General features: G+C 60.7%; 1 protein-coding gene across 1 annotated transcript; it reads left to right on the plus strand.

Moving 5' to 3' along the window:
- Window positions 1-1824: 1824 nt before the first annotated feature.
- Window positions 1825-11658, plus strand: CYS1 (cystin 1). Its single transcript, XM_059660557.1, has 3 exons — window positions 1825-2295; window positions 9276-9328; window positions 10431-11658. Exons 1-3 carry the CDS (start codon window positions 1954-1956, stop codon window positions 10534-10536), a joined length of 501 nt encoding a protein of 166 aa, XP_059516540.1. The 5' UTR covers window positions 1825-1953; the 3' UTR covers window positions 10537-11658.
- The last annotated feature ends 722 nt before the right edge of the window (window positions 11659-12380 follow it).

Raw genomic sequence — 12380 nt, forward strand, 5'->3', positions numbered from 1 at the left:
GAAGAGGGATTAGACCCCATTGTCAATGTCCGGATATTCCCGGGACTTGGCCCTCCTCTGGGACCAAGAGGTCCTTGTTGATTTCTGGAGATGATCTCAGGGGCCGTGGCCCCGCAGGGGAGCTGGGGCTGTTTGCTTAGGGAGGGGAGCGCCTAATAAACTCACGCTGGGGTTCTGAGTATCTGCGGGAAGCCAGGTCCCCAAATGTGGCCGATTGTAAACGTGCTCTCAGGGTGGAAGGAACACAGGCTGGGCACCCCTCCCGCTGGAGCGTCTGGGGAGACGGGCGTGGGACCGCGGGCGTGGGACCGAGCGGGGTGAGGGAAATCCACTGCCTGGGAGGCCAGCGCCAGGGGCGGTGGGTGCAGTTGCACGGTGAGCCACGTGACCAGCCTCCCTCTGCCAGCCCTGAGGCATGTTTTCCTTTAAATGATTAAACTTAGTTGAACTTCGTTCAGGAAAAAATTTTCCATCTGAACACTTTTTTCCAGGCTTAGAGAGCTTCAAGATGAGGTTTGTTTTTCTTAAAGAGAAACCTTGTATCGACAGCGTCCCACATCTGTGGACTTAGCGCACGCAGCACCCAAACGATATCAAATCACGCATCTGGCCCAGCTCCTCCATCCGGCTGGTTAAGACAGCACATGGGAAAAGGAACAAGAAAGAGGCAGGAGAGCTATACATTCTTCCTCGGCCTCTTGGTAATACAGCCAAATGGCTCTGGGCTTGAATCCCATGTTTGTCCCATGTCCTTGGGCATGAGGCTCACTCCTGAAATGGAGGGTCTGGCTGTGAAGGTTAGTGGAGATTTCATGTGGACAATTACGCTGCCATCAGCCTGAATCCGGGTTAATGTCATGTCAGGACAAGTGGGTGAAACCCGGGGTGTGAGCCGTTCAGCTTCGGGAAGGAAAGGGCGGGGGGGTGCGGCAGTGGGAAGGGGAGGCCGCAGCCCAGTCCGGGAAAGGCAAGCCCGACCCACGTCACATCACCCGGCTGCGCCTCACAGCCCGGGAGCGGTCCTGCTCTTATTTTGCAGTTAGTTCACTTAGAAAACAATAGGGTTTTGCTTTCTTTTACTCTCCCAGACCAAGAGCTAGAATGAATCATGCTCAGTAGCTTCTCGGGTTTCCTTTGCTTTTTTTCTGGGGGAGAGGATACCTTTTCTGTCTCCCTCCTTTACATTTTTTCTTTCCGCACCGGGATTACTTCTTTTTTTTTTTTAATCCTCACCCAAGAATATTTTTCCATTGACTTTCAGAGAGAGTGGGAGGGGGAGAAGCAGAGAGAGAGAAACATCCATGTGAGAGACACACGGACTGGTTGCCTCCTGCACGGGCCTGACCAGGGCCCAGGCAGGGGAGGAGCCTGCAGCCGAGGTCTGAGCCCTGACCGCGATGGAACCCGGGACCCTTCAGTCCGCAGGCCGACGCTCTATCCACTGAGCTACACCGGCCAGGGCCGGGGTTACTTCTTGATGAGGTTTTGAGCGGAGGGAGAGGAACAGAGCCTGAGGGTGGGACCGGGTGCGGGGCTGCAGGTGCGCCCTGCGCTTCCTCCTCTCACTCGGAGGTGCCTGAACCGCCCCGCCGTTTGGGGAACGCGGGGCTGGGAGAGGGGAGGGCACCCACCGCCTCTGAGCCCCAGGAGGGCGAGGCTGCGGAGTCACCTCTACACCTTCTCCCAGGCGACGACGGGGCTGGCAAGGAGGGGACCCCGGGGCGGGGGCGGGGTGCAGAGCGGGGAAGGCGGCGGTCACCCCGCCCCAGTGCCCCCACCCGGTTACCCCGCCCCCGATCTCGTGGCCCCGCCCACTGCTACCCGACTCGGACCGACCCGGCCCCCGGCACCCCCAAAACCAGCGCCCCCCTCCCCGTTCACCCCCGCCGCGCCCCCTCCCGCGTCCCCGCCCCGGCCGCTCCCACGGCGACCGGTCTGCGCGGCGGGCGCACCATGGGCAGCGGCAGCAGCCGGAGCGGCCGGGCCCTGCGGCGGCTCCGCGGCCCCGACAGCCGGCCAGCGGGGTCCGGCGGGGCAGCCCCGGAGGGCGGGACGGGGGCGACGGGGCCGCCGGCCTCGGCGACGGCGGGGGCCCGGGAGGAGGTCCCCGAGGCGGCAGCGGCGGCGGCGGGCGCGTCGGGCCCTGACCCCGGCCCCGCAGCGCCCTCCGACGGCCGGGACGAAACCCTGCGCCTGCTGGACCAGCTGCTGGCCGAGTCGGCGGCCTGGGCCCCGGGGGAGCCGGCCCCGCGGCGCCCGGCGCGCCCCCCACCCGCCGCCGGTGCAGGGAGCCGGGTGAGTGTCGTGCGCCGCCGCCCCGGGCCTCCCGCCGCCCCGGGCCTCCCCGCCGCGCTCCCCAGGCCTCCGGCCCCCAGGCCTGCACGGCCACCCCCTCCGGGTGCTGGCTGGCCGCTCCGTGTCGGGGTGACAGTGCTGGGCGCAGCCCTCCCTCGGCAGAAACGCGTCTCTCGGGCTTTCTTGTGGCCCAAACTCGCCTTTCTTTGCCCTGGGAACGGGTCCGCCGCTAAGCACGCACCGGCATCGGCGCCTTCCAGCCGTGCGAGCGGACGGGGTGCCCCCCAACACTTGGCAGCCCCGGGAGTGCGGGCGGAGGGGGTGCGAAGCGGTGGGGCCCGTAGCCAGACAGTGGCTCCCAGATGCCCGCGTGGCAGACCCCCGGCGGAGCGGAGCGGACGAGGTCTTCACCAGCAGCTCCCGGCGGGCCTCTCCCCGCAGCCCCACGCGCGGGCGCCGCCTAACCCGGGGGCGAGGGGAGCGTCCTCCCGGGCAGCCCTGGGCAGCGGGGTCCTGAAGCCGCTGGAGGGTGGGGCGAGGGCCGGAGAGCGGCCTCCCGTCCGCCCGCTGCCCCCGAGCCGCTGCAGCTCAGCAGCTGGACTGCCCAGCAGGCCCCCGAGGCTGCAGCAGCGCTTATGTAACCCGGACACGGAGCCGGGGCAGACGCTGGGGGAATTCCGCGCTCGCAGGGAAGCAACGCTCAGCGTCCGCCCCTCCCGCGCTTTGGGAACTTGGGTGTGAAAACAAAATGCCCGCCCCTCCCCCGCCCCCGCCAAGTTGCTGGTACCAGCCGCTCGGGGGCAGGGCCGCCTCACTCATCCTTCCAGTCCCTCAGGTGCTGTCTGGGCTCCCGCTGTGTGCGGGCGGGGGGAGCTCTGGGTGCCGGAGAGGGACACAGGTGGCCGCTGTCCGCTGTCCATCCTAAAGAAGCCCGCGGTCTAATGGTGGGGGGGAGGGCGATCTGCAGGCAGGAAGTGGAGGGCAGTGTGGTCTGGGTCTGTGTAGAGTCTGCAGGGCCCCGAGGCTGGCTCAGGGGTTGTGCGTGGACCTCTGAGCCAGGAGGTCACGGTTGGATTCCTGGTCAGGCTCCATCCCCAGTGTGGGGCGTGCGGGAGGCAGCCGGTCAGTTACTCTCTCTCATCATTGATGTTTCTCTCTCTCTCTCTCCCTTCCTCTCTGAAATCAACAAAAATAAAAAATAACTTAAAAAGGGGTCCGCAGAAGCAGCTGAGCCCTGGAGGAGTCTGCCGGCCTTCCAGGACAGGCTTGACCTGAGGCTGGGGCGGCCTGTGCATGAGCCAGGCAAACAGGCGGAGGGAGCACTGGGGCAGAGAGAACCCCGTGTGCAAGGCCATGGCGGCCTGGTGGCGGGGACACAGGTGGCTGGGGTGTTGGCTGCTGTCCGTGGTCGGAGGAAGCTGGCCTGTGGGGCCTTGCCAGATGCCAGACGGGGGCGGTGGGGGGGGGTGGCCGCCATGTGCTGGGCATGGGAAGGTGTAGAATGAAGTGGACAGGACGTCGCTGGGCGTGCACTACCCCGAAAGATGCTGCCGAAAACGTGGCCCAGGAGCCTTAGTTCCCACGGGGCTGGGACGAGCCCTAACTGGACTCTGGTGAGAGGTCAGCAGTGGTTTGGCCAGGATGGAGATGCTCCCGGGCCTGAGGGCCAGGAGCCGTCACCAGGGAGGGCGGCCCCGGCCCAAGGCCACCACCTCAGGTGGCTGGGCTCTGCCGAGAGCCGGTGGGCAGGGCCCGTTGGTTTCTGTTTTTGGTTAATCCTCACCTGAAGGTATCGTTCCATCCATGTGTAGAGACAGTGGAAGGGAGGGGAAGAGACAGAGAGGGGGAAACATCGATGTGAGAGAGACACATCGCTTGGTTGCCTCCCCTGTGCGCCCCAACTGGGGCTGGGGATCGAGCCTGCAACCGAGGTACGTGCCCTTGACCGGAATCGAATCCGGGACCCTCCAGTCTGTCCATTGAGCCAAACCGGCTCGGGCCCCTTGGGTTTCCTGAGAGTTGAGGACCCCAGATGGCTAAGATGAAGGGACCTTAGCAGCCGCGGAGGGCTGCTTCACATTCACATTAGGGGCCTTGGGGCCCAAGCACCCCCGCGCCCCCCCGCGCCCCCTCCCCCCCCCGCCACACACACACACACACACACACACAACCTCCCCAGACCAGGAGCCAGGCCAGGTCGGCTGCCTCTGGGAGTGAGGGTCTGGTCAGGGAGCACACTCAGGGTGGAGCACGAGTCTAGCTAAGCACTCAGTGAGTGTTCATTGGCTGGAGGCTTGCGAGAATTATGTGAAAATATATGTGAATGTGCTTTTTTGTTTTGTGTTGATATTCCTGACCCGAGGATATTTTTTCCCATTGATTTTTTAGAGAGAGTGGAAGGGAGGGAGAGAGAAAGAGAGAGAGAAACATCAATATGAGACTCACCGATTGGTTGACTCCTGCAGGTGCCCCGGCTGGGGCCAGGGATTGAACCTGCAACCCAGGTAAGTGCCCTTGATCGGGAATCGAACCCACAACCCTTTGGTGCAGGGGCTGATACTCTAACCATTGAAATACACAGACCAGAGTGTGAATGTGCTTTATCAAGTGACAAAACACTATGTGAGCGTCATTTATTGTCACTTTCCTCCAATCCCGCCCCCTTCAGCGTCTGTGGGTCCCCCTGAGTTTCTCTCTTTGGAAACACGTTCCTGAAGGCCAGGTCTTGGGAGGGAGGCAGAGGCCCTAGGACTGTGGTCTCAGAGTCAGAGCCTCCTTTTGAAAGTCCTTTGTCATTTTAGCAACTTGTAAAGCAGCTCTCTGAGCGAGGTGCCCCTGGGCCCACAGCTTCTGCTTGCCTGGGAGGCCTGTAAGCTCCCTCTGGTGGTGAGAGGGCCGAACCGGATTGGCAAAATTTGGTTGAAATCAGTTGAGGCTGAGAGATGAGGTATCCAGAGGTGGAGGTGGGAAGTAGGAGGTGGAGGTGGGAGGTGGAGGTGGGGAGGTGGAGGTGGAGGTGGGAGGTGGGAAGTAGGAGGTGGAGGTGGGGAGGTGGGGAGGTGGAGGTGGAGGTAGAAGGTGGAGGTGGAGGTGGGAGGTGGGAAGTAGGAGGTGGAGGTGGGGAGGTGGAGGTGGAGGTGGGAAGTAGGAGGTGGAGATGGGAAGTGAAAGTGGAGGTGGAGGTGGAGGTAGAAGGTGGAGGTGGAGGTGGGAAGTAGGAGGTGGAGATGGGAAGTGAAAGTGGAGGTGGAGGTGGAGGTAGGAGTGAAGGAGGTGGAAGTGGGAGGTAGAAGGTGGAGGTGGCAGGTGGGAGGGTAGAAGGTGGAGGTGGGAGGTGGAGGTGGAGGTGGGAGGGAAGGAGGTGGAGGTAGGAGGTGGAGGTAGGAGGGAAGGAGGTGGAAGTGGGAGGTAGAAGGTGGAGGTGGGAGGTGGAAGTGGGAGGTAGGAGGGAAGGAGGTGGAAGTGGGAGGTAGAAGGTGGAGGTGGGAGGTGGAAGTGGGAGGTAGGAGGGAAGGAGGTGGAAGTGGGAGGTAGAAGGTGGAGGTGGGAGGTGGAAGTGGGAGGTAGGAGGGAAGGAGGTGGGAGTGGGAGGTGCAGGTGGCAGGTGGGAGGGAAGGAGGTGGAGGTGGAGGTGGGAGGTGGAGGTGGGAGGTGGGAGGGAAGGAGGTGGAGGTGGGAGGTGGAGGTGGCAGGTGGGAGGGAAGGAGGTAGGCTGCAGAGTGGAAGGACGCGTTTAGTATCTTCATTGCGGTGACGGGTTAACAGGTGTATCCACACGTCAAAACCTGCCCAATTGTATCCTTCAGACTCCTGCCACTTGTTCTGTGATCACATCTCACTGACAGGTGTGTGCGTACACAGGGTGGGGCAAAAGGAGGGTTTCAGCTGTGAGTACGAGCAACAGTTTTTTCCTTGTATTATTATTTATTGTATTATTTTCCACACGAGCAACTGTAAACCTATTTCTGCCCCACCCTGTATATACATATAAATGTGTCAAGAGCTAAGGGGAGGACTCTTTAGATAGAAGAAGAAGGACAGAATACATTTTGGTAAGATATGTAGTGGATTTGCTAAAAATTAACTGTTGATATTTCACTATTCTAAAAATACGCACCCTACTTGTAAGGAGAGCCAGAGGAGACTTGCAGAGACCATCTTACTCAACCCCTCCTCCTGTTGGGTGTGGTCTTACGCAGCCTCTGTGGGGTTTATTATTTTTTAAAATATATTTTTATTGATTTCAGAGAAGGGAGAGAGAGATAGAAACATCAGTGATGAGAGAGAATCATTGATCGGCTGCCTCCTGCACACCCCCCACTGGGGATCAAGCCCATAACCCAGGTATGTGCTCTTGACCGGCATCGAACCCAGAACCCTTCAGTCCATAGGCCAACGCTCTAGCCACTGAGCCAAACCATGTAGGGCAGGGTTTCAAGTGACAACATGCCCCGCCCAGCCCTGTGGCCCAGACACAGCGCCCTCCTTGAGCTCAGCCAGGTTCCCACGCCCGGCCCGGCTCTGCCCTCCTTGTGTCCAGCTGTCTGACCTCCAGGTGGCAGCCCGCCAGCTGTCTGGTGGCGGACACTTGTGGAGCAGCCACCAGGGGCCGCTGTGTCTCTGCTTCCCATCCACGCTCCCCTTGCACCTTCTGCAAGCTGTACGTCTGGGAGGGCGCCTAACATCGCCCATCAGAGGCCAAGTCAGCGTGGAGGCTGGGGAATCACTGAGGAGAGTGTGCCTACCTTCTGGACGCAGCCTTAGGGTGTCCAGTTCGCGGGTGTGATGGTGCGCGCGCCGTGCCTGCCCCGCGAGGCGGCCAGCCGGGCTGCCGGTGCAGATGTCTGATTCCAACCTTGTGCTCTTCCGCCCCGCTGTGCTCCTGACGGGAGAAACTGTATCTGTAACACCCCTCACAGAACCTGGTGGCGAAGGGAAAAACCACCCCAGGCACGGCAAAAGCTGGGCCCGCAGAAACTGACCAGCGGGCGCTGAGGGTGACCTCACAGAAACGGCTGGAAGTGTTGTTTTTCTTCCCTGTGGCCCCTGAGGATATACCCAGGCCCGGGAGCTGGAAGCCCGTCTCACACGGAGTCCTGTGCACCCATGTTCAGAGGGCGTTAGTCACAGCCGCCAGGGGGCGGAGGCAGCCCCGTGTCCATCGGCGGGCGGGTAAACGAGATGCATAAAGAACATACGGTGCCATCACCATGAGAGGTCACCTCGAACCTGTCAGAATGACTGTCACCCATAAGCCAACCAGCGCCGGGGAGGAGGCGGAGGAGAGGGGCCCTGAGCACTGCTGGTGGGAATGCAGCCGCATGGAAACAGTACGAATTTCCCCCCAAAACTAAACACCGATCTGCCTATGACCCAGTGACTCCACTTCTGGGTAAATAGCCAAGGAAACCTAAAATACTAATTCAAAAGAATACATGCCCCCCTATGTGCACTGCATTATTTTTTTTTTTAATTAAAAAAATATATATATTTTTTATCTTTTACAGAGAGGAAGGGAGAAGGATAGAGAGTGAGAAACATCGATGAGAAACATCGATCAGCTGCCTCCTGCACACTCCCACTGGGGATGTGCCTGCAACCAAGGTACATGCCCTTGAACAGAATCAAACCTGGGACCCTTCAGTCCGCAGGCCAACGCTCTGTCCACTGAGCCAAACCGATCAGGGCAACTGCAGCATTATTTACAACAGCCAAGGTATAGAAGCAGCCCAAGTGTCCATCACTAGACAAGTGGCTAAATATGCTGTGGTACATCTACACAATGGAATACTATTCGGCCCTAAAAAAATTCTTTAAAAAAATATATACTTTATTGATTTTTTACAGAGAGGAAGGGAGGGGGATAGAGAATTAGAAACATCGATGAGAAAGAAACATTGATCAGCTGCCTCCTGCACACTCCCTACTGGGGATGTGCCCAGCAACCAAGGTACATGCCCTTGACCGGAATCAAACCTGGGACCCTTGAGTCTGCAGGCCGACGCTCTATCCACTGAGCCAAACTGGTCAGGGCAACGAATGAGTTCTTAACTGTTTTCAACAGCATGGATGGACACAGGGTATTATGCTAAGTGAAATAAGCCAGCCAGAGAAAGACAAATCCCATATGATTTCATTTATATGTGGAATCTAAAGAGCCATATAAACAAACAAAACCGAAACAGACTCCTAGACACACAGAACAAAGTGATGGTTGCTGGGGGAGGGGCGGGTGGGGGCTAGGTGAGAAAGGTGAAGGGATTGAGAAGTGCAGACTGGCAGCTACAGAACAGTGGTAGGAATGAAAAGTACAACATAGGGACTATAGTCAGTAATAGTAATGGCTGTGTATGGGTGCCAGGCGGGTGATAGAAAGATCAGGGGGGACACTTTGTAAAAGATGATTGTCTAACCACTAGGCTGTACACCTGAAACTAATACAAATAATATTGACTGTAAACTGGAAAAATAAGAATAAATTTTCTTAAGAAAAGTGGTACAGTCGTCCGTCGGTGTCCATGGGGGTTGGTTTCAGGGCCCCCGAGACACCACAACCTTCAGATGTTCTAGTCCCTTCTTCAAAATGGTGCAGTGTTTGTGTATAACCTGCGCACAACTTCCCAAATACTTTAGACCATCGCTGGGTTACGTATAACACCTAATGTCATGCAAACGCTGTGTAAACAGTCGTTATACTGTGTTGCTTGGGGAAAACCCTGACTGTGCTCATTGCAAACACAACCACTGCAGCCTCACTACACCAGCACGTCAGCAACGTGAGCTGCTTTTTCTATGTTCGACCTGTTGGTTGGATCTGGATGCAGAACCCGCGGATATGGAGGGCCGGCCGTACACACATACAGGGGATGTTGTTCAGCCCTGGGCTGAATGTGGTGGCCATTGGTGTCACAGAAAGCCGGGGCGGTGGGAGGCTCGCCACCGGTCACCCTCTGATGCCTCTTCCTTCTATCCTTCTCAAGGTGTCCCCGGAGCACAGAGCGGAAGACCCCCCGGAGAGCCGCAGCCCGTCGGAGTAAGTCCGGGAGTCGCTGCTGCCGGACACCGGCTCTCCCGTCTCCCGTGGGCTCCAGCTGCCCCACAGCCTCAGGGCCCCATCCCCCCGCCCCCCTCCCCGCGCAGCTCCCTCTTAGAATGCAAAGCTCTGCCCGGGGAGGGGGGAGCACGCGGAGGGGGCAGGCCCCAGCCCTGGGACAGTGCAGAACCTCCCAGTCCCAGCAGCTGTGACCCTCCTGACCCAGTCACTCAGGCGTCCCGGACCCACCCCTCCCGGTCACAGCCTCACCGTCACCCAGGATGAGACACTGACCTTGGCCTTTAGGAGTTTACTGTCCAGAGGGGAACAGATGGGCCCCTCTAGTCCCAGGAAAACACACTTAACCCCTGGAAGGGGTCCGCTGAGGACCCAGAACGGGTGCCCTGGGACTCCTGCTCCCCTCTGGCTTGTTCAAGAGACCCTGGCGCCCTTGGGGTCTGTGAGGTGCCCCCCCCCCATTCCGAATGCCTTGCCCTGGCCACCTTCCGCGAGCCCCCGAGGGGAGAGCAGGGACAGGAAGTGTCAGGGGCTTTGCTGGGACCTCTCTGCCCAGCACTTCCAGGTGCCACGCTCCACGCTAGACACACGGCATTCGGCATCTCGGCTCACCCTCAGGTCGGCTTGTGGGGCCGCCCCACCCTGTCCCCCGCAGCAGCTCCTGTGGGACCCCCAGAGGTGGGGGGTCAGGGAGCATCAGGCCAATGGCTGTGGCGCCCCCCCCAACACTTGCCAAGGTCAAGACTGTGTCACACGCTGTCCATGCATTTTACCTCATTTCTGCCTCAGAAGGAACCTGTGAAGACAGCTCCATTTTAGAGAAAAAGAAAGGTCCCTGAGCTAGTAAGTGGTGGAGCCAGGACCGGAACTGGGCCTGGAACTTGGGTCCTGGCTCGCTGCAGGCAGGGGCAGAGGCCTGCTCCCGAGAGGGGGGTCCGGGAAGGTGTCCCCAGGGCCGGGCTTCCTGGTTTTGGTCACGGGATGAGCAGAATCCCCTGGCGGGGCCATGGCGGCTCCCCGGGAGAGATACCGGGTCCCACGGCCACGCCTCGCCTCCTGACACCGTGTCTGTTTCCGGCCGCAGAGCCCCGGGCAGCAGCCAGGAGAGGCCGGAGAGGCGGTCGGTCATCTTGTACGACTGCTCGGAGGAGGAGCTGATGGCCAGCATCGAGCAGGAGTACTGCCACTGAGGCCCCGCCGGACCGGCCTCCGGGGACCTGGGCTGGGGGTGCACCCTGCCCGTCCCGGGCCAGAGCTGGAGCTGAGCTGCTGCCCACAGGCAGCTACGCACGGACTTTCAAGCCGTTTCCCACCCACATCAGAGGGTCCGGAGCTCACCAGCCGCTGACCTGCGTGCTGGTCATCGGGGCGGCCGGAGGGAGTCGCCTGAGTTCCGCAGGTGAATGTCCTGGAGATGAAATGCAGATTCTGACTCGGCGGGCCGTGGGGGCCTCCGAGCCCACATTTCTAACGGCTCCCAGCCTCCCCTGAGGAGCGGGGCTGATGGAGCCTGTGCAGGAGGCTGCCTCCCAAAGGGATCCTGACTGCTGGGCCTCAGTTTCCCTCCCTGGAAGGGAGTCCTGGAGGCTCTGCCCACTCTGACAACTGGGGTCGCAGGGTTCCAGCTCCCTGCCTGCTTGGTTCCCACCCACCCTGGGCACAGGAACCCCCCCTGGCCACGGAACCGGCCGCCTGGAGAGGCCTGCGGGGCCACCTGCCCTCACCTGGCCGGTGCTGCGGGACCTGGTCCCGGCCTCCCCGGCGGAGGGGGCAGACATCAGCAGCGAGGCCGGAGGAGACTGACAGAGACAATGCTGCCTGGCCCAGGACGCCCCTCCAGCACAGGCAGGGCCAGGACTGCGGCCTGATGGGCAGGCGGGGAGGCGGGACTTCCGGCGTGGCCCAGTTGTGCTGCTCCCGGAAGCGGAAGCGCAGGGAGAGGAGTGGCCCGGAAGCCCCGAGACCGCCCCCGGAGCGCTGGTGAGGGCGGCCCGCGGAGGGGCACGTGGCGGCCGGAGCCGGAAGAGGTCCCCGCGTTTACCACCAACAGCTCGGCCTGCCTGGCGTCGCCCGCCAAGCGCACGAGCATCTCACCCGGCGGACCACAGCCCGCGCCGCCGGGCAAGCGGGCGTTTCTGTGAACTCGGCTCTGTGATCAGATGGTGCAGAGCTGGGAGGTCTCCTCTCCGAGGCAGGCCGGAGCCCGGGGGCCCGGGGGGGGGGGGCCCAGAACCCCCCCAACCAGAGCTGCCCTCCCCACGCCCAAACCCTCTCTTCTGACAAGACGATTAAAGCCGTTACTCTTTTAGTGATACGGAGGCCCCTTTTAATGTTCTGGTGGTACGTCCTCACCCACAGGTGTGTGATTTTAGGAGGGAGGAGCAGCAGTGAGAGAGAGAAGCGGCAGTCCGCCGCCTCCCACACGCACCCGTCCTGGGACCCACCTGCAACCTAGGGACGGGGCCAGTGGGAATGGCGCCCACAGCGGTGCGGTGCCCAGGACAGTGCCCCAGCCAAGCGAGCCACCGGGCAGGGCACAATGCGTCTTCTCAAAGAAGCTCACATTCCATTTCTCACAGCCAGAGCCCTCGACCCAGCCAAGGCCGCCCCCTGGGTGCACCCCGTGCCAGGCACGTGACACCCGTTGTCTCCATAGTCCTCGTTTTAAAGTTTATTTGGATGGATGGATAGATGGATGGACGGACGGACACCCAGGCAGACGGTGGGGTAGATGTGCTATGATCCCTGTCATGGGGGGCCTTGTCTTTTAGCAGGTGGATTAGACTTGGAATAAAGTTCGTTACTAGTGGTGGGTCAGACCTGTAGTGTTGGAGTCCAGAGAAGGGGGCCCTGGGGCGGCTCCCCAGAGCTGGGTGGGAGCCGAGGGGGAGCCCCAGCCCCCAGCTCCACGGCTGTGTCATCTCCTCGGGCAAGCGCACCTCCCCGCCTGGCCCTCAGCTGGTGGCATCTTCTCTCTTCATCTCCAGGGAGAGGGCGCCTGTCTCCGAGCCCGCTCAGGGCCACCTGGGGACTC

The sequence above is a fragment of the Myotis daubentonii genome, chromosome 12 (genome assembly GCF_963259705.1).
Source record: "Myotis daubentonii chromosome 12, mMyoDau2.1, whole genome shotgun sequence".
NCBI classification, from domain to species: domain Eukaryota; kingdom Metazoa; phylum Chordata; class Mammalia; order Chiroptera; family Vespertilionidae; genus Myotis; species Myotis daubentonii.

Excerpts from the sequence above, each read along its gene's own strand:
- CYS1 (XM_059660557.1), top strand. The coding sequence starts at position 1,954 with ATGGGCAGCGGCAGCAGCCGGAGCGGCCGGGCCCTGCGGCGGCTCCGC. Across the intron at positions 2,296-9,275 it reads CCGCCGGTGCAGGGAGCCGG|GTGTCCCCGGAGCACAGAGC; the intron begins GTGAGTGTCGTG and ends ATCCTTCTCAAG. Across the intron at positions 9,329-10,430 it reads GAGAGCCGCAGCCCGTCGGA|AGCCCCGGGCAGCAGCCAGG; the intron begins GTAAGTCCGGGA and ends TTCCGGCCGCAG.